Consider the following 21815-nt stretch of genomic DNA (forward strand, 5'->3'; position numbering starts at 1 on the left):
TCTAGAGGTCAGAATTCAGAAATCAGTATCATTGGGCCTGATTGCCCTGTCTAGGCGTTGGCAGGGCAGGGTGGCTCTAGGGGAGAAGCTTTTTCTAATTTCTAGAGCTGTACTCCCTGCATTCCTTAGTTTATGGCCACATCTTCCATCTTAAACCAGCAGCATAGGATCTTTAAATCTCTTGAAGATGACAAAAATTTTCTTAGTCACCATTTTATTGTGTGGATTCTCAGGTTAGGAAAATGCCAGGACTGGGTCTGATTTGGGGCCCCTTCTAACTTAGCACAACTTCCATCCTTACAGGAACCCCCACACACAGTAGGGCCAAATGTGGGACCTTGAGAAAGGGTAGGTTAAACAGGTGGATGGGGCTGCACTGGGAGCCTAACCCCACAAGCAGGCACACACGGTCTGTCCAGGACCCAGCTCCCATCTTGTTGACTTCATCTCCCAGCTGCTCATCCCTCTGGAAGTCCCAGAGCCTCCGAAGGACAGGTCCAGACTTGTCCACACAGGAGGGTCTTTGAACTGGGCTTTTCCCAAGCCCCTCAGCTCTGTCCAGGCCTTCTAGAAGGAACCCAACAGGCTCTTCCTCCACCAACCCACCTGGCTTTGGCTTCTCCTCTTGGGTGGCATTTCTCCCCCTCGGTGCCACCTTGTCCCTCTCTTCTACCAGGCCCAGCCCCATCCTCACTGTTCTTCTCTTCTGGGCCCAGGCTCAGGGCTCCCAGGGCTCTTCTCCCACCCACATGGTGATGTCCACCACCTGCATGGCAGCTAGGATGTCCCTGCCACCCCTCTGGGTCAATCTGTTGTTTTAATCATGGCTAGAAGTGGGACCAGGATGGGGTAAGGTAGGGGAGCAGAAGGCCTCTTACCGTGAGGGGGTCCATGGCTGCACGCACCTATGCTGGCAGGGACTGAAGGACTGAACTCCTGCTCTGTCTGCTCCCCTGACTGTGCCCAGCTTCCTCTTTCCTACCCACTCAAAACCCCGCCCTGGGCCCTCTCTTTGCCAGGACCAGCTGCTCCCCTTCTGCCCTGTACCCTGGAGACCGGGGGAACTGGTGTTAGTGCCACACAATGAAATCTTCTGGGAAACAGGAGAGAGGACATAGTTGCTCAAAGAAGGTGGGAAGAGAATTTAGAACATCATAGTGGAGGGGACCTTACAGACCCTCTGGTTCAACTGCCTCTTTGTACAGATGGGGACTGGGGTTTACCCAAGGTTCCACAGCCAAGCCTAGAACTTCCATCTGATCCCTATAATAGCTTTGTGAGAGGGATTTTCTCTCTGTACTGAGGGTTAATTCTGGGCCCAAGATAAATAATTTACTTAAAGTCATACAGCAAGACTGTTACCTGATTATACCAAGGGAGGGAACCCACAGAGGATAAGGAGAGTTAAGTTCATGGGACACTGGAGGTCAGTCTCACGCTCAAAAATCACTCTCGCCTTCCCAGTACACCACAGGATCTTATCTGTCAGGCAGTGCTTTTCTTTACACCAGGACTCAGTTTTCTTTCCAGGAAAATGGGCATGAGGATACACATCACTCATCAAGGGGAAGGCATTCGGGATTGTGTCCCAAAGCCCTAGAGAGATCACCAATTCTACCCCAGAAGTTCCAAAGGGGAAAAGGATGGAGCTGTCCTTGCGAGAATAGGGTGCCATGGTGACAGGATCCTTGACAACTGGGAGTGGGGAGCAGGCTGGGCCCAGAGGTGCCCTCAGGCAGAGTCCTGAGGGAAAATGAGTGGAGGGAAGGAGAGGGGTCAGCCTGGCCTCATCAGCTCTTCTCAGCTGTCAAGAGATCCACTCCCCAGTTTTAGTCATAGATGGGCAGAGGGGGCCAAAACCAAAGGGCCTCATGTCTCATGACTGAGGGACCTCCCCACACATGCTGGCATGTTCTTCTACTTCTCCTGCTGAGAACTGCAACTGGCAGATAGGACACTGGACCCAGGAAGTGGGTGGTGAGCTCTCCGGGGAGGACACCCACAGTACAGACTGCGATGAGGATGGTGATGAGGAGGGAGAGGCTGAGTGAGGTGGGGAGGTCTCTCCACAAGTGGCAGCGTGCTGGAGAAGAATCTCAATGCTGAAGAAGCCTAAGGGGGAGAGAAGGAGGTAAGCAAAACTGGGCCTGCTCCCAGGCAGGAGGCCACCCCAAGCAATATTTTGCTGTCAAAATGCAGCTGTTTTTGTAGGAAATTTATTACAGTTGAAGATTTTACACCTGAGAGACACTAACCAGTCATGAAGCTACCAAACATTTATCAGGTGTTCACTATGGGCCTGACACTGTGCCAGGAGCTGAGGGATGTAAAGCCAGGCCTGTCCTTATGGACTGTAGAGTCTAGGGGGAAAGAAGCTTTGACCACAAGTAACTATGATACAAAGCAGAAGGTGACTTTGAAGCGCTAAGCCCAACGGAATCAGGGAATGCTGCAGGAGCTCAGTGGGAGAGACTATCTGAGAAGCTCAAAGAAGACTTAGCAAACAAGTCTATGTTCACCATGTGAACAGAGACTTAGAGAGTAAGTAGAATTTGGACATGGAGGAGAGTTACGAAGGAAATTCTAGTCCCTCTCTGATAGCGTTTTATATTGTTTTGTTCCATGTTTCTCCTGAGGACAGGGCCCATGTCCCTTCCTCAGCTTGGCCAACACAGTGTGAGCAGATGCTCAATATAGACTTGTATGTAACCACAGAGATGACAGAGGCTAGGAGTCCAAGTTCAAATGTTTCCTGGCAGCACTCCCAGATCTCCTATTCCTCCCTCAAGGGATGCCTAGAGGTCACACGACAACCCCTTGTGTGCAAGCAGCTTACCTGCACAAATGGGGCACTGTCCATTGTCCTGGGCCCCGCTGCTTTGGGCCTGGGGTCGGTGGTGTTCTCTTTGCCCTGCCTTTGCTATCCCCCTCCTGTTTGGCTGAGAGTTTGAGTTGGATAAAGGCCTGTGAGAAAGAATAAAGACAAGCCATTAGCAAGAGGCCATAAGGGCTGAAGGAGCCTTGGATTAGGGTGAAAAGAATGTAGAGTAGTTGATGTGGAGCCAGGAGCCCTGGGTTGGAGGCCTGGTTTTCCCACTGAATGTATCAGACTTGAGGGAAGTCATTTAACTTTTGAACATCTGAGAACAGAGCTTTTATTACTGCCTTCAGGTTTTTTATTGAGATATAGTGCACATCCCATAAAATTCATCCCTTTAAAGTATACTATTTAATGGTTTTAGGATGTTCACAAAGTTGTGTAACCACTACAACTATCTAATTCCAGAACATTTTTATCACCCCAAAAAGAAATCCTGAACCCATTAGTAGTTACTCCCCATTCCTCTATCGTCACAGACCCTGTGATGATAATCACTAATCTACTTTCCATCTCTATGGATTTGTCTATTCTAGACATTTCATATAAATGCAATTATATAATATGCAGTCTTTTGTGACAGACTTCTTTTACTTAGTATGTTTTCAAGGTTCATCCATGTTGTAGCATGTATCAATAGTTCCTTTTTTGTGGCTGAAAATATTCCATTGTATAGATACATCATATTTTGTTTATCTATTCATCAGTTAATGAACATTTGGGTTAATTCTACTTTTTGGCTATCGTGAATAATGCTGCTACGAGCATTCATCTATACATTTTTGTGTGAACACCTGTTATCAATTCTTTGCGGGTATATTCCTACGAGTGGAATTGCTGGGTATGGTAACTCTAGGTTTAGCTTCTTGAGGAACTGCCAAATTGTTTACCAAGGAGACTGCACCATTTTACCTTCTCACCAGCACTGTATCAGAGTTCCAATTTCTCCACACCTTTGCAATACTTTGCCAATAAGTGTCTTATTTATTTATTTATTTTTATTTTTTTAAAATTTTTTGTGTGGGAGATCAGCCCTGAGCTAACATCCATGCCAATTCTCCTCTTTCTTTGCGGAGGAAGACTGGCCCTGAGCTAACATCTGTGCCCATCTTCTTCCACTTGATGTGGGACACCGCCACAGCATGGCCTGACAAGCAGTGTGTTGGTGCGTGCCTGGGATCTGAACCCGGGCTGCCAGCAGCGGAGCACATGCACTTAACCACTATGCCATGGGGCCAGCCCCAAAGTGTCTTTTTGATTATAGCCATCCCAGTGGGTGTGAAGTGATCATTGTGGTTTTGATTTGCATTTCTCTGATGGATAATGATGTTGAGCATCTTTTCATGTCCTTATTGGCCATTTGTGTATCTTCTTTGGAGAAAACTCTATTCAGATCCTTTGTCCATTTTAAAAATTAGGCTATCTTTTTATTGAGTTGTAAGGGTTCCTTATATAGTCTAGATACAAGTGCCTTATCAAATATATGATATGCAAATATTTTCTCACATATTCTGTGAGTTGTCTTTTTATCTTCTTGACAGTGTCCTTTGATGCAGGAAAAGATTTAAATTTTAATGAAGTCCATGAGATACAGTGTACTCACCTTCAGATGCTGGTTCAGTAGGGGGCTACCTGCTTGCCTGGCTCCAAGTCTGACAACACGTGGACAAGGACATCTTTTCTCCACCACCCTCTAGGGCCAGACATGAGATCAAGACCCAGACACAAGGGTATGCTCTGACCTAACTGAAATACGAGTGGGGGAAGGACAGCTAGAGAAGGGCAGTAAGGTCTGGGGAGGTGATCTGGGTCTTTCAGGTTGACCTACTCACCTGCGGGCTTGCACTTTCCGTCTCTTCGTCCTGCCCACGCGGTTCTCTGAGGTTTGCTCCTCTGGTCTGGACTCTGTGTTAGAAATGCTCATTAAATCCAGCTCATTAACAAAAGGGCCTGCATACATGATGTTCTTTCTTTTAAGAATATTCTTTCTATCCTCTTTGCCTGGTTAATTCTTTCTTACTCTTTAAGTCTTAGATGAAATGCTGGTTCCTGTGATGCACTTTCCCTGGATTCTCTAATCTAAACCTTGTCATCCTATTATGCTTTGCCTTTGAAGTACTTATCACAGTTTTACGTTTTAGACTTCCTTGTGTGACAGAGACACACGTCTCTCCATTAGGGTAGGAGCATTGCTCTTTTATTTCCTGTGGTATCTTCGGCACTTAGCACAGAGCCTCGCACATACAGATGTTCAATAAATATCTGTCAAATGAGTGGTAACAAAAAACAGCAACAAAAACTTGTCTAGCTATTCAGAACTTATAAAACACTTTGTATAGCATTTAATATATTTTAAAGTACTTTCACAGCTCCACTGCCCAGCCTGTAGAGTGTCCAAAAAAAGATTAATTCCCTTCTCATTCTTGGTCTCTTAAAATAAACTACATCCTTCCTTAGGTGGTAAGCAGCTTCTGAAATGACTCCCACTGATTCCTGCCTCCTGGTATTCATGCCTCCACTTGAGTGTGGGCAGGACCTAGTAACTTGCTGCTAATGAATAGAATATGGCAAAAGTGATGGGATGTTACTTCCATGATTAGGTTACAAAAGACACACTTCTTGCTAGCACTCTCTCTCTTGCCCTCTAGCTTGCTCACTCTGATGAAGCAAGCTGCCATATTGTGAGATGCTCTGTGGAGAGGCTCTCATGGCAAAGAAACTAAGGGAAGCCACGAAGAACTGAATCCTACCCACAACCATGTGAGTGAGCTAGGGAACAGATCCTTTATGGCTGAGATGACTGCAGGCTTGTGACAGATTCAGAGCCAGGGGACCCAGTTAGCCACACCTGGATTCCTAATCAGGAGAAACTGTGAGATAATAAATATTGTTTTAAGCCACTAAGTTTTGGGGTAACTTGTTACACAACAATAGACAACCAATGTACCCTATTTCTGCAATGAAATGATATCCTCATTATTTCACTAATTTGTTCAGTTCTTTGAAATGACAGATAAACTATTTCCTTTTTAAAAATTTTCCCAATGAAGCAATGAGAGAAAGCAAGGGTTTCAATGAGAACTCTACTTGTTTTCTCTCTCTTGCTATCTAGAATAGTAAAAAGAACAAGTGCTCTGGGGTTCAGATCCTGGCTCTGCCACTTAGCAGCTGTGTGACTCACAATATTTAGCTTCTCTGAACCTCAGATTCTTTGGTAAAATGAGTATAACAGTATCTACTTCATAAGTCTGTTGTGGACATTAAATAGATAAAGTTAGTGAAAGTGCCTAGCAACGTCCTGTGCAAAGTAGGAACTCCAAAATGTTTAATCCTTTCTTCCTCTGCGATAAATCCACACTATTCCCCTATTTTATTTTTCCAGTAAGCTCCACACACCACCACCGTGACTTAATAGTCATTCTGAGATGATCACAGAACATTAATACTGCAATAGGCCTAAATATGATTTGATTTAATTCCTTCACTTTGAAGATGAGGGAATTGAGGCCCAAAGAGAGAGAGATTCCTGATTCCTAAGCCAGTGCTCTTTCAATTACTATACAATATTTGATTTCTCTTCTGGTAACAGGACACTGACAACTGTCTTTTCTCCCACACGCAGTCTCATTTGTGAGCCATCCTTGTACAGGAGTGGTGGATTCAGGGAAGCAGGACAGCGTTAGGGAGAGTAAGGAGCCAAAGGTAGGTCATGGGGCCTCACCTGCGCTGTCTGGATGACGGGGACCTGGTTCTGCGTGGCTGTTCTTTGGGCTTGCCACACTGGCTGGGGGCGCCCTACGGGCAGCTGAAAGCACCATGCAGGCTGATCGCCCCAGAGTCCCTGGCTGCAGCTGCTTTAGGATATTCCTAAGCTCTGAAATTTCCTTGGTGCTCCTGCAACGAAACAGAGAGTACTTGGTTTCACTCAGAAGAGAAGCTCCATTCTGCTCACCCAAGTCAATGGCATCTAACCAAGAAAGGCAGTCTTATACACAGATGGGGTTAGGCTTAGCATATGTGATTAATTGAGGGAACCGAGGCTGGGCTTGTGTGCCTGTGAGTGACTTGGTAGCCTTTCTCTTCCAGGAGAAAGAACTGAGAAGTGGCTGGGAGACCTCCACTTTGGCAGCACGTACATTTGGGGATCTGGGAAGAATGTCCTCCGGATGGAAGGATTAGCCAGCCAGGGGCTAGGATCAGATTCCTGAGCATCAGACGAGCCCTGAGGAGAAGAAAATGGAGAAATATGAAATACACTGCTAGAGGACACTGCCACCTAGTGTCAGGGATACTCCCAAACCTGAGGAATTGCGCTTAGTTAATGAGTGAACAAACGTGGCTATAACTTGGGCGTGGCGCCTGTGTGCACATTGTCTTCCAGCTCTGGGATGTGAGGTTCTGTGATTCTGCATACTTAGTTCCTCAATGCTAAGGGTTCTGTCATGATTCTGAAAGCCCCTGGGATAAAAGAATACACAGGAAAGACAGGACTATGGGACTGATACCATGTGCAAACTTTTGAAAGCATATTTGTACATATATAAAATTGATTCATGTAGGTAAAAAACTCAAATCATTCCTCTCTCTTTATACACCTGTGTGAGAGAAACAAATCATACACATATATTTCTTCTTCTTTTTTTTTTTTGGTGAGGAAGATTGGCCTAAGCTAACATCTACTGCCAATCTTCCTCTTTTTATTTGAGGAAGATTGTCCCTGAGCTAACATCTGTGCCAATCTTTCTCTAGTTTGTACATGGGACACTGCCACAGCGTGGCTTGACGAGTGGTGTGTAGGTCCGTGCCTGGGATCCGAACCCATGAACTCTGGGCTGCTGAAGCAGAATGCGTGAACTTAACCACTATGCCACACGGCCGGCCCCCATATATATTTCTTTATAATTACAAATAATTCCATTTTGAAGTATTTTGGGAAATTTTTGTCAATTTTCCCTTCTAAATATTATTTAATAACATTGTTTAATTTCCAGCATGATTTATTTTGTGAACAATTTTGGTCACATGCAACTAAAAACTTACCAATTTTAGCCACTATTTCTAGCTATCTGTAAAAAGAGAATATGTATGTGTATATTTGTGTATATAGATATCACATCTCTCTCTAGCATCAGCCGCTATATCTAATTATCACAGGCATTTTATAAACCCCTATACTTCTAACTCCAGAAATGCCTATGTGCAATAATCTTGAAACAGATGATTTCTACATAGATCTTATTTATGTGGTATGCTACAGTTTCTTAATTCTTTGTCAAAATTCAAGTTATCTGTGTTGATTCATCTGTAGCTATTTCCTTTTCTATTTTTCCAAATTTCCTTTTTTCCCTTGAATTTAAAAAAATTTTTAAAAATTTGTCTTTAATTTTCAGCTCTGGTTCTTTTATTAGATTCTTTTAAAGGGAAATATCTTTCTTCTAAAGCATGACTTTGGCCTCATTCTGCAAGTTTGAGAAGTAGTATTTTCACTCTCATTCACTGTTTAATATTTTCTAATTGCTATTACAATCTCTTCTTGGATCTAGCATTAATTTTGAAATATTTTCTTTAATTTTCCAGGGTTTTTATTTTTTCTTTACCTTGTCTCATAAATTTTAGAGTGAATCTATTAGAAAGGGTAACTAGATGGGTGTGTAGAGATGGTTTACTTAACCCTAACTCTAAATGAGATTAGTCACTAGGAACCGAGCTCCTGAGCACAGGCTAAGTGGAGTCAGGCGGCCTGGGTTCAAATCCACTCCAAGACTTATTTAGCAGTGTGACCTGGAATGCCTCCCCTTCCCCTCCTTAATTTCTCTCTGTTTCTGTTTCCTTACTGGGAAATCGGTGATCATAAAAGACCCTATTTCATACGGTGAAAAGCCTTTATGTTTTGCTTTCATTATGATATACCATTAGAATGACACATTACAAAAAAAAGCCTATGACATTTTAGTCATCTTAAATTATAAAATTGAAACAAGAAACAATTACACAGAGACAGAGATTGGATTGCTGGTTAACAGAGGGGAAGAGGGGAGGGAGGAGGGCGAAAGGGATGATTAGGTACATGTGTGTAGTGATGGATTGTAACTAGTCTTTGGGTGGTGAACAGGATATAATCTATATAGAAATTGAAATACAGTGATGTACACCTGAAATTTATATAACGTTATAAACCAGTGTTACTGCAATAAAAAAAATTATTAAATTGTGGGCCATCAATTCATTTCCATGTACCAACCCTCTCTTGTAGAAATGTTTCAGGGTCTCCTTTCCCTGTGGTTTCATTGAGGTAGCTGCATGTGTATTTCACTCTGTTATTGATGTTCAATGCCTTTCTGACATTATGGCTCTGGAGTTGCTGACTCCCTCCTCAATCCCACCATGGTCCTAAAGGAGCAGAGTAATTTAGATGGCCAAAATGGAAAAGACTCTAGGAAGCCCTTATTTATCCTACAGTTAGGGAGACCATATGTCCTGGATTGCCTGGGATAGTCCTGCTTTATGTCTGTTGTCTTGGTATAATTATTAAGAGCACTCTTTTTTGCTCTTAAAGTGTCTTTTTGGATGATAAATTTTATGGTGACCCTATCCACAACTCACTGCTGAAAGGTCATTTATATAATGAACATTTACACTAAAAGCCTACTTTGTCTAGGCACTGTTCTAGCTGCCAGGAATGTATTATGGAACAAGACAAACAGGTCCCCAATCTCACAGAGCTTCCAGGTGATTGAATAGCCAGGGCCACAGAACTCTAGCTCCGTTCAGGTCAGCTCCCGGAACTGCAATATCAGAACTTGGCAGAGCACACTGAGCTGCCTCCACTAGTCCTTTTGTATTTTTTAGCCCTTCCCACAATGGAAGGGTAAATCTCAGACCAATCTTTACTTCGGCTCAGCTCTCTGCATCCCTCCCAAGGCTGTACTACAAAAGCGTCTACTCCTCCATTGTCTGCTCTAACTCTATTTTCTCTTCCCGATGCCCAGTCACTTCTTTGTCTCGGTAACCTCAACAGGAGTGACACCTGTGAGATTCACCCCTGGGAACTGAAATTCTTTGGCTATTTCAAATGTTTGAAGCTTCTAAAAATGTACTGTCTGCATAGTAAGGACTGTGGTGTAGTGACAGGAGACCTGATTTCTAGTCCCTGCTCGCTCTGACTCACCATGTGAATTTGAATATGTAAGTTTCTCTATCTGAGATATAAAATGAAGTAGTTGGGGCTTGGTGATTTCTCAGTATTTTTTCATCTCTAGAATTCTATGACTCTAGCTTTGTGTAATTATATTTTCCTATTTGTTTGTGAGTGAATTATGGTGGAGGGTACTGGCTTGGAAAGATAACTGGAGACACCAGTACCTAGAAAGCTGGAGGAGTCAGAACAGACAGGAAGAAAAAGTAACCAGAAAACTGGCTGAGAAAAGGGGAGGTAAATTGAGCAGATACCTATACATAGCCAGAAACCTATACATCTTCTCTTAGACGTATGTGTGTTGTACAAGGACAGACAGCAGGGGAACAAATGAAATTGTAGAGCACATATCTAAGAATATAACTGGCTTTGCTAGGCAGTAGGGTCAGAGAACAACAACAATGACAGAGGTACTGTAAGTGAGCCCTGGGACTTTCAGGTGCTAGAAGGAAAAGTCTGATGAAAGCTATAGCCCCCAAGAATCTAGAAATAAAGTATGAGATTAAGTTTGAAGCCAAAAAGAATTTCATTATGGCTAAGGAACAAATGGTCCAACAGCTTTGTGCACTCTATTGAAGGCTCACTCACTAGAATCTTCCACATGTGAAAGGGAAGGAGAGGCATTCACTCCTACCTCTAAGAAAGGGTAGCAAGCCCATTTATGTCTGTATTTGAATGTATGTGTGTGTCTGTGTGTCTCTCTCTCAATCAAGCACCAGCTTCCTAACCAGAAACTGAAAAGGGTGGGGAAATATTAAGTCCTTGTTCCACCATCATACATACCTGGCTCAGCCCAGAGCTCACAGGGGTTGAGGGACCCACCGCAGGGTCATCTAAGGAGTCCAGAGAGGAACACACCCGCAGGAAGGCCAGGCCAAAGGGCTGATGACGTGTGAAGGGTTGGGAACAGGTCAGGCGAAGCCGATCCCATGGCTCACCTGAGGCTGGAGCCAGGAAATCATCTTAAGGAAAATTAGAAAGACAATGAGGGGGAAAGAAAATGCATGAGTGGGAGGGAAAAAGGAAGAGAAGGTTAATACCGAGGAGAGGAAAGAAAAGATAGGGACTACATAGAGTAAACTCCAACAAAAGGAAGAATGGAGGTCATCAGTTAACTGGCCCCTCAGGCTTTGGTGCTCAAGAGTTGGCAGTGCCACGCAGGCCAGTCAGGGCCCTCTCAGACCCAGGGCCTTGCCTGCTCACCATTGCTCCTCTGTCACGGTTCCACACAGTTACCAGCCTGAGTACATCCTCATTCTACACCTCTCCAGGGACCTTATCAACGTCTCATTTTCACAGGAGGTATCTGTAGTGTTGGGGCCTGGGGTGACCACTTGCCCAATGGATTAGCTGAGCTACATCTATCCTTCCTGGACCATGAGACTGCAACCTCCCTTACACCTCCACATGCCCTACACACCCACTCACAGTACCACATACCAATACTACAAACCCTACTCACCTTCAGTTCCCAGCACTATCTAGTCAGCACCTCATCTCCTCCACCTTGTATGCCCCTCCCATATTGCTCTTCCTTCACAACATTATGAACACCTCCAATTTAAACACAGCCAAATCCTTACTAGACTGTAAGTCTTTAGAAGCCGGGAATCAGATCTTATGTTTCTTCTGCAGTGTCTGGTGAACACAGATTTGCATAGAACAGAACTCAGGAAACACTATATGCTACATAACTATAACCATCAGATAGCCTTCCATCACTTACATAAACATTTATCCTACACTTACATTTATATACATTTATACAAACAAAAACACACTAATCACAAATATGGATTCTACATCAGGCTCCAGTGAATCACATGTTGTGTATAAATATAAATCATAGCTCATAAATATCCCAACCATCAAGTATTCTCATCCCGGAGAACTCACACACAAACATACCACATAGTTGTTCGCTCATTAACTACCCTATCTCCCCAACAGATAGAACCAAGCCCCTGCACAGGCTCCCTCCCACAATATACACCGGAGAGCACTTACAGCCTCTCTTTCTCATAACCTCTCAGTCTCTCCCCCATTTCTGTTTTTGTCCTCCTTACCATCTTTAAACATGCGGACCCCTGAGCGGTTTTTCCCCTGCTTTGAATCAGCTAGGGACATTAGCATGGTTGCAGGGAGCAAGGTGATGAAAGGTCTGTCCAGGGACCAGGAAGAACGGCCCACGTCAATTTGCAGGAAAGCACAGCCACAGTTACCTGGGGACAAATGGTTGAGAGAAGGATAAGGTGATGGGGTGACAGGGGCTCTTCCCCTGACTGCAGACAAGGGAGTCAGGTGGGAAGAGGATGCTCTTCCATTCTAGAGCTAGTTGAAAGCCCAGAAAGGTGAAGCAACATATGGAATCCCCCAATGAGCCAATCACTGAAGTGGGATGAGACCTCAGCCTGCTCAACGACAGTGTGAAGGTTCGCTGTGTTCCTCCCAGCCAGAAACCTTCCCCTGACTAAAGAGACTTGCTAGTTCCCTGTCTTCTGGCTCTGTGAGGCAGTGCTAAACTCTGTCTTTCTTAAATCCTTGCTAGGGAGCCTGACATCTCTCTGTCCTGAAAGAGCTGAGACCAGTGGTTTTTGCCAGCTCTCTATTCCAGAGAATTCTTAGGCCAACCTTCTCAACACATAAATTCCTATGGTGCCTTCCTGGATAGGCCTGCACAGTTCATCCCCCAACATCCTCTTGACACTGATGATTAGAGGTATATACAGATTCTATTTGTTGACATTTATAATTATGTTAATGTCCTAAGGCTTCACCCAGACTACTCAGATCAAAGCAGAGCAGGTATGTTGCATAATTCAAGGAGTGCCATTCACATTGTACTCTATGTGAATGGAACCCTTAGAGTTTGCCAACACCACAGACCTGCCCCAAAGGCAAGCGCCCCATCTCCCCTGCACACCAGGTAGGGTTTATTCCATGAAGGCTGCTCAGCCAGACTGAATTGAGACATTTTCGTGGAGCAAGTGGAGGGGAATGTTCCTCCTGTGTTCTACCGCAGTGGTTACCGGGCCCCAGAGAACTCACTCACCCACATCGATGTAGCCAATGGGCACTGCCCTCTCCAGCTGGAGTTCCACTTTCAGTTGCCCACTCTTGTCCTGGGGGCAGCTGAGCCAAGGTCCCCTCTGACTGTCTGGGTTCAGCAAGTTCTCCACAGGATACTTGGGATCCTAAGTCAGAGAGATGAGGAGAAAATCAGGAACCTCACTGAGCCCAAGAGAAAAAAGGCTGCCCAGGAATGAGGGATCCCTACACTCCCAAACCTTCCCAGGCATCCTAATACGATGGAAAAGGCACTAGACAGGAGTCCACAGGAATACAGCTATCACCTGCCAAGGGATTTATAGATGCCATTTACCTCTCCTTCATTTACCAGACCACCTCATTTAATCCTCATAACAACTTTAGGTGGTTACTATTATCGCTTCTTGGGTAACAGACCAATAAACCGAAGCTTAGGTTCAGAAACTTGCACAAGGACAAATAACCAACCAAAGTCAGAACTCCCAGGTTCTGAAGCCAGAGCTCTCAACCACACTATACCATTTCTTTTCATTCATAAGGTGCTTTCACAGACATTTATTTATCCTCAAAGTAACTCTATGAGATAAGAAAGGCAAAGATTTTTATTCTAAGTTTACAACTGATGGTTAGAAATAAAGTGATTTGTTCAAAGGCAACAATAGTGATAGTGAGAGAGAAATTCTCAGTTCTAACCCAAAGTCAGATACATTTTGGCGGAACGGCCTTGAGCAACCTTCTTTCTCTCTATGGATCTAAATTTCTCCAGCCATAAGTAAAGGAGGGGAGATTAGACGTGTGGTTTTCAATCTTGTTTTTTGTTTTAGCAATAAAACCCTGCCTTTTAACTGAAATCTTACACTAAAGCGTATGTATTTTTTCAACAAATAAAAGTAGAGCTCTGGGGGCCGGCCTCGTGGCTTAGCGGTTAAGTGCTCGCGCTCTGCTGCTGGTGGCCCAGGTTCGGATCCCGGGTGCGCACCGACGCACCGCTTGTCCCGCCATGCTGAGGCGGCGTCCCACATACAGCAACTAGAAGGATGTGCAACTATGACATACAACTATCTACTGCGGCTTCGGGGAGAAAAAGGAGGAGGATTGGCAATAGATGTTAGCTCAGGGCCAGTCTTCCTCAGCAAAAATAGGAGGATTGGCATGGACATTAGCTCAGGGCTGATCTTCCTCACCAAAAAAAAAAAAAAAAAAAAAAAAGTAGAGCTCTGGTTAAAGCACAGGTAGGGGGGCCTAGGGACATATTTGTTCCCCCTCCCTTCAAATTCTAGAAGTGGGTCCCCACAGAGTACAGTTGAAAACCACAATATCAGAAGGTAGCTAATGTTCTCAAACATTTTATAAGGCTGAATCTATGAAGAAAACTGTTTAGGTTGACCATGTAGGTAAGGAGGATAAGGGTAATGTTTATTTTATTTCATTTAGAATAGGAGTCCATACAGTAGTTCCTAAAGACTCTCTAAGGATCTTTCTGAAATGTGTGGGATGTTTTTGACTATCATAATGACAAGGAAGCAATATTGTCATTAGGGTCTGGAGGCCCTGGATATCCTACCATGCAAATGATACTGCTATAAAATGCTGACTTATCCCACCCAAAATGCCAACAGCACCCCTTGAGAAAGACTAGGATAACAGAAGGGGACGAGAGGGGAGAAGGGATAAATGGATAGAAAAATGACAGCAGAAGAAAGGGCGGGGAGTCCCTAAGAATCACCACATTAGATCAGTCCTGGGCCCAGGGCTCTAATCAGGATAATCAGGATTTCCTGAAAGTGGACTTTTAGGGAGGAGGCTGAGATCACCTTTGATAGTGGTGGTGATATCCTCACAGGTCAGGGATGACCTTGAGTGTCCTGGCCTGCTCTCAATGACGGAGTGATTAAATTGCCCTTCTGGGGACCCTGGTACAGTCTTTGGGCCTATAGCTTTGCCAGCTCCCTCTAAACTAAGGGTGAAATCTTGAAGTTGCTTCCTTCTTTATTTTTAATTCCTGGGATTACTTCTTTTATGCATCCTGCATTGCTCTGGGAACAACCTGAGGGCAAGAGCTGTGTTTCCCCCCTTTGACTTTGGGCTCCCAGAGAAGGAACAATGTCTCTTCTATTAGATTGGGAGTTTCCTGAAAGTGGAGCCAAGTCTCCTATTTCTTTTACTCCTTTCAGTCACCAAGAAAAAAATCATGCCTGTTAATTAATATACCTGAGACGAAAATGATACCACGTGGCTAATCTTCACAGGAGCCATGGAAGGCCCAGCAGCCGTCCCAAGTACAAGGCAAAAATGCTTTCTCCTGAGACTGCTTCTATCGCCACCTTGGCACTGCCTATGTTTTGGTCCCGTGAGCTTCCAGAAGAGAAGGAATCCTCATGGTACTCCTGAAGAAGAGAACAAAAGGAAAACAAACTAGCCATGGTGGTTTCTCTGGGAACAGGAGTTATTTGCAGCAGTGATGACCATGATGGGCTTGGTTGGGTGGTGGGCAGGGAGCAGATGTGGACCAGCTGATGAGATTACAACAAACGTGAAACAACTGGAACGCAACCACAGAGCAACAGAGCAGCAAGTACGAAATAATACATTAATATCTTAATGTTGGATTTATATGTAGGTGTGCTCCCCAGGGCACGAATTGTGCCTTAAATCATTCATCTCTATATCCCTAGAGCCTAGCACATAAAGATGTGCAATAAATGTTTTTTTTTTTTTTTTTATAATTTTATTTATTTTTTCCCCTCAAAGCCCCAGTAGATAGTTGTATGTCATAGCTGCACATCCTTCTAGTTGCTGTATGTGGGAGGCGGCCTCAGCGTGGCCGGAGAAGCAGTGCCTCGGTGCGCGCCTGGGATCTGAACCTGGGCCGTCAGCAGCTGAGTGCACGCACTTAACCGCTAAGCCACGGGGCCGGCCCCAGCAATAAATGTTTAACTAAATATGTGTCACAAGTCTCTTTTGCTTTTTTTCTTTCCATACAATGAATCTTCCCAAATTAGCTTTTCATTAAGTTTCTCCTCTATTAGAAATCTTCAATGGCTTGCTGATGTATGCAAATTTCTTGCTACATGGTAGGTACTTAATAAATATTAACTCAGCTTGGCCCCTGAAAGCATCTACAATGTAGATTTCTACATTTCCTGCTTCATCTCCTACCATTTCCTTCATCAGAGGAGGTGTTTTATCTGACTATCATTGTTTTGTTTATTTATTTAATCTTAAAAGTTCATATGGGTATTTGTACTTTGTCTTTTGTTGGACTTTTTATGGAAAATTTTAAATATGTGCAAAAACATACATATTAGTATAATGAACTCTCATGCATCCATCACCTCGCTTCAACTCGCTTCAATTCTTTGGCCAAAGGTGTTTTAAAGTTGTCTGAACGTCTTTAGGTGGGATCTCTCTCCAAATATTTATACCCTGCCCTTTTTACTCATGTTTCTTATCCACCTGGGCCCTCAAAATGAGTCCATGACCCCTAATATACTCTTGGCCATAATGGTCTTCTTGCCTCCCTCCCACCAAAATTTTTTCCTACTTCTAAGACTTTGCTCATGCTGTTACATCTGCTTGGAATGCTCTTTCCCTCTCCCACTTGTCAAATCTAATGCATCTTTGATGCTCAAATGTCACCTCCCCTCTGCTCAACCAGCTCAAGGTGATGGCTTTATCCTCTCAATTATGTATTACAATTATTTGGGTACATGTCTTATGTCCCTTGACCAATCGTAAGCTCTTGGAGGACAGGCTTCATGTCTGATTCATTTCTGTATCATCAATGTGAGAGGGAGAAGGATATAATTCCTGATTAGCAAATGTCTGCTGAAGGAACGACCATAGAAACTGAGCACCAAAGGGCCAGCAGTCATGGAGTGCCTGGAGTGGGGTAGACTGCTGCGACAGCAGTAACAAACGTTTAGTGAACACCAACTAAAGGTCCCGCATTCCTCACAGGTCACATGCAATTTGGTGCCAAGGCTTCAAGGAGAGAAGAATGCAGGACGAATCCTGAGTCACCTCTCTCGGACTCCAGGTTAATTAGAGCTCATCATTCCCACCAAAGGAACTCATTAAACATTCAACAATTTTTCCTACTCTCTGCTAGATATTGGAGATACAAAAATAAATATGATATAGTCTCTGTTTTGGAGAAAATCCCAGTATACATTTGTGATTTGATATGAAAACTCCACCATCTCTCATCACTAACACAGGTGTCTGACTTAGCCAGCTCCAAAACTACACGTTAGGCTTGGGGACCCCAAAGCCATCAATCTTGGATATTTCATGTAGGTAATATTTTAAATATTTCTAGTAGGTACCTGGTATCTACTAGACACTGTATTAGGTGCTAGATACACAGTGCTGAATAAGACATATGCAATCTTTTTCATGAAGATCACCATTTATCAAATTGCTTATAGTTCTCCAAGGATTAAGTGCTTTCCGACGTCCTTTATCTTGCCTATGCTGTTGTTCTTGTTTTTGGCAATGGCTTGTTTACCCTGTGTGTCTCCCCACTAAGAAGTGAGCTCTTTGAGGATATGGGTTTTTGTCATGTTCATCATCTCCCACATCTCACAGAGATGCTGAAACACAGTAGGCATAAATAAATAGCCACCGAAAAGAGCAGTTCATTAAGTCAGTATAATTCCGATCAGCATTTCAGCAGAAGTTGCTGGCAAACATGACAAACTCATTAACCAACAAACAGCCACAAATTGATAAGATAATTCTAAAAAGATAGACCAAAGAGGTGAGGCTCAACGTCTTTGAAAAAAATTACAAAGGCACAGTAATTGAAACATACTGTCTATAGAAATGAGCAAACTGGGCCGGCCCGGTGGCTTAGCGGTTAAGTGCATGCGCTCCGCTGCTGGCGGCCCGGAGTTTGGATCCCGGGCGCGCACCGACGTACCGCTTCTCCGGCCATGCTGAGGCTGCATCCCACATACAGCAACTAGAAGGATGTGCAACTATGACATACAACTATCTACTGGGGCTTTGGGGGAAAAAATAAATAAATAAAATTAAAAAAAAAAGAAACGAGCAAACAGATTCCAGAAACAGACTCATATAAATGGGAATTTACAAACTGTCAAGTTGATTGTAAGATAGAACAGAATCATGATCTGTCAGGAAAAAGATGAAGTGATAAATGGTGTTCAGAAAACTGGTTCACAATGTGAAGAAAAATAAAAGTAGATCCCTACCTCATAACATATTTTAAAAATTAAATGGAGCAAAGACGGAAACATGAAAAATACTTTACGGTGACACAAACAAGGTTAAAATACAAATGACTGACTGAAAGAAGATATTTGCAACACAAGTAAACTTGGATAGTATTCAAATATATATTTTTAAATACTACAAATCAGTAAGAAAAGGGCAAGCAGTCCAATAGAAAACTGGAGAGAAGATATAAACATACAGTTCACATAAGATGAAATCTGAACGACCAAAAATCCATATAAAAAAATCCTCAGCACCGCTAGTAAGAAGGAAATTGCAAATACTTCTTCCTCTAAGACTGGAAAACATTTAAAAGTCTACAATATAAAGGATTGGCAATAATATGGGGAAATTGGCCTTCTCATAAACACTTCCAGCACATCTTAATTCTGACTAGCTACAGTTCAAGAATAGCCACAGGTGGCTAGTAGTTGACTTATTGGAACAGCACAGCTCTAGAGGGACTCACATGTGCGCAATAAGACACATACAAGGTTTCTAATAGCAAAAGCCATAAAATTCTAATGTCCATTAGTTGAAGAATGGATAAATGAATGTTATATGTAATGCAATGGAATACTATATAACAGTTAAAAGGAATGAATTAAATGTAAATATACATAAACATGGACAGTCCTAAAAAATAATAGAGTGAAAGAATAAGCTATAGAACGATACATAGAAAATAGCACTTATGTTCATCAAAAAACAAAATGAAACAATACAATACTTAATATTGCTTGTGAACACACAATTTTTTCTCAATGGACTGAGAGAATGTACTGCTAGTCATGATAATAGTTGCTTCTGGGGAGGATGAAAGGGTAATGGGTCTGAGAGCAGAAGACACAGAAGTTCAACTTTTATCTGTATTATTTTATCTTTTTAAAAAATGAGGAAGAAAACAGATTATGATGTCAACAGTCAATTTGGGGTTAGGGGTATACAGTGTTTATAATATTCTTTGTATTAAGTTTCACATAATAAAAATAATTCCCATTTTAAGTAAATGAGATGCCTATAGACGGTGTAAATATTACCCGGTAACTTCCTGTTGGCTCTCAAATGAAGTTCACTGGCATTCTAGTACTCTGTGAGCTCACAGGTCATCCTACCCCTACTCACCCGATAGATGCAGCCGGGACGCCCAGGGGCCGTGTGAGCCACAGGGGCCACAGGCTTGCAAGGTGTCGGGTCCGGGCACAAATAACAGGGTGTTGGAAATGAGTTCTGAAGCTCTAAGGTGGGGTGCAGCACAGTGAATAAGGTGTATAGGAAGGGGACAAGTAGGAGCTGGGAAAGCAGGATGTGGCGTAGGAAAGAGTACCAAGATGTGTGAAGTGGATCCTGAGGCGTGAGAGCCTAAGAAGCCGTTTGGGGGCCGTGGAGGTCCCGCAAGGCTCTTCAGCTCGCAGCCTCGGGAGCCTAAGCCGCGCGGTACTTCCACGGCTCCTCGGAACGCGCTGTTCTGTCCACCTCCTTGATGTCCACCCCTTCTCCCTGTCGGCACTCCCCTCCTCATCGACAACCCCCAACGCCCCTCACCCGGGACAATGGACCTCGAAGAGCCGCCGCCGCCTCAGATCGTGGACCACAAACTCATTCTCCCGCCAATTCAGCCCTCTGACCTCCGCCTTCTGACCCGAAGCACCACTTTTCCGCCTTCCGAAGCCCGGGAATTCGTTCTGGGCCCTCAAGAAGCCGCTGTTTGTGAAAAATGACTCCCACCGAGGCAAGAAGGCACGTGCAATGGCCGGTAAAATACATTCGTGTGTTTTATGTATATTTTCACGCAGTACAAATCTCCTGTCGGCAGAACGGAATTTAAACTTCCGGGTCAGATTCAATGCTTTCTGGGAAACGTAGTCCTTAGCCTCCACGCCTTATTCCTTGGAGCCCAGAGTGAGGGAACGTCGCGAAAGTTGACGGTTTAGGGACACTTCTCTTTGGCTCTCTAAAGGGGAGAATTGTTGAAATATTTGCACTGAAAATAATACGAGCCAAATTTCTCATTTTCCAAGAATCTTCCCCCGCCGAAGCTTGGAAGTGCATGGGAACCGTCCCTCCTTGACCTTTAAGTGGGTAGCAGGTAGATGGTCTCTTAGTTCCTGTCAGGTCTCCGCCTGTCTTGGTGCCCCGCCCCCTGTGCTGGAGCCCGCGCCTCCAATTGGCTGGGAGCACTTGAGCGGCGGAAGCAGCTGGCTCGAGCGGGGTCTGGGGGAGGGGGAGAGCTGTGAAGATGGCGGCTGTGGTGGAGGTGGAGGTTGGAGGAGGTGCAGTCGGGGAACGGGAGCTGGAAGAGGTAAGAAGAGTTGCGAGTCGAGGAGAGGAGATAGGCGGAAACTGAAGAGAGGGGAGGGGAGGTATCGGGAGTGGGGGTCCTCGGAGAGACGGAATCCTCAGAGGGAAGGAGTCAACTGGCGGGCGGGTGCGCGGAGAGGGATATCAGAGGAACCCTGGACTCCGGGTCTGCGAGGCGGTCATGGGCGTAGAAGACTTGAGGTAAGCTCCAGGGTGGAGATGGAGGGCAGGGAAAGAAGCCAGAGAAGTGGGGGTGTTAAGATATGAGATTGTTAGCTGGGGGGTCCTAGGGTAAGACTAAAGGGCTGAGAGGTAGCTTGAGTTGAGAGGCGTGGACTTCTGCGAGGGGAGGCCGGGCTTTAACTGTGGGAAAGGACTCTGTCCAGGTTTGGAGTGGGGGTTGCGGACGTGGACCGGGGAAGAGAGCTAACCTAGTATTAGAGCTTTGAGTTATTTTTATGTAGGAGTTACTTTATTATTTATCCTTAAATTCTAGAACTTTGTACATAGTGTGCTCAGTAAAGTTTGGTCAACGAACGAAAAAACGAGTGGATGAATGAATGATTGCATACCGGAATTCATCCATTCACTCATTTAACAAACATTAAGTATCATCACCTTTGTGCCGAGTCCTGGGCTAAGTGCTAGGGACAACAAGGGGCCCTCCCCTGGAAGAGCCCACACTCTAGTGGTGGGAGACACACAAGAAGACTAGTCATTTCATCAGGGGTATAATGGTGGCGCTGAGAAGAGGGAACCAGTTCAGTTTGGGCTAGGGAAGCCTTCTCAGAGGAGCTGAGTCCTAAAGGATGAATGACTATTTATCTCGCTTTCTTTCTAGACTTATGAGTTCTTTGAGGATGAGCTCCTTGAGGCTGTATGCCCCCTTTACCTATCTAATAGGCATTTAACAACTGGTGTGTTCAATTACTATTGGTTCTTGAGGGAATCACTAGGGGGAAAGAGACATTGAGTTTGAAGGGAATGAAGGGACAGCGCTGAGAGAGGGAGAGAAGGTGAGAAAGTGAAGGGAAAAGATTCTGAGGCCAGGTACATTCATAGCTAGAGGTGCTTGGCAGCATATGGACAGCCAGGAGGAATAGGAGGAAGGGGATTGATTGTCACAGATGGAACCAATGGGATCTCTGAGGG

General features: G+C 44.3%; 2 protein-coding genes across 4 annotated transcripts in view; one reads left to right on the forward strand and one right to left on the reverse strand.

Moving 5' to 3' along the window:
• Positions 1-127: 127 nt before the first annotated feature.
• On the reverse strand, positions 128-20194 carry XNDC1N (XRCC1 N-terminal domain containing 1, N-terminal like). Of its 2 annotated transcripts, none has more exons than XM_087433377.1 (10): positions 19991-20194; positions 15333-15508; positions 13126-13267; positions 12140-12295; positions 10857-11035; positions 7015-7100; positions 6600-6772; positions 4711-4783; positions 2837-2964; positions 128-2112 (listed from the first exon to the last, which is right to left on the reverse strand). In XM_087433377.1, exons 2-10 carry the CDS (start codon positions 15375-15377, stop codon positions 1877-1879), a joined length of 1218 nt encoding a protein of 405 aa, XP_087289503.1. In that variant the 5' UTR covers positions 15378-15508; positions 19991-20194; the 3' UTR covers positions 128-1876. The 2 variants fall into 2 exon arrangements, with proteins under 2 accessions (XP_087289503.1, XP_087289502.1); XM_087433376.1 differs by having other exon boundaries at positions 19908-20193.
• Positions 20195-20591: 397 nt separating this feature from the next.
• The window catches only part of RNF121 (ring finger protein 121), an 85888-nt gene continuing 84664 nt past the window's right edge, over positions 20592-21815 (forward strand). For both annotated transcript variants that reach the window (XM_087433385.1, XM_087433386.1), the window contains exon 1: positions 20592-20664. In XM_087433385.1, coding sequence (XP_087289511.1) covers positions 20602-20664 — 63 coding nt within the window. In that variant the 5' untranslated portion in view covers positions 20592-20601. The remainder of the gene's footprint in view (positions 20665-21815) is intronic.

The sequence above is a fragment of the Ceratotherium simum genome, chromosome 7 (assembly GCF_057802395.1).
Source record: "Ceratotherium simum simum isolate JZ-2026a chromosome 7, ASM5780239v1, whole genome shotgun sequence".
NCBI lineage: Eukaryota > Metazoa > Chordata > Mammalia > Perissodactyla > Rhinocerotidae > Ceratotherium > Ceratotherium simum.

Excerpts from the sequence above, each read along its gene's own strand:
- XNDC1N (XM_087433377.1), bottom strand. The coding sequence starts at position 15,377 with ATGGCTCCTGTGAAGATTAGCCACGTGGTATCATTTTCGTCTCAG. Across the intron at positions 13,268-15,332 it reads TGGTATCATTTTCGTCTCAG|GATCCCAAGTATCCTGTGGA; the intron begins GTATATTAATTA and ends TCTCTGACTTAG. Across the intron at positions 2,965-4,710 it reads CGGAAAGTGCAAGCCCGCAG|GCCTTTATCCAACTCAAACT; the intron begins GTGAGTAGGTCA and ends TCTTTCTCACAG.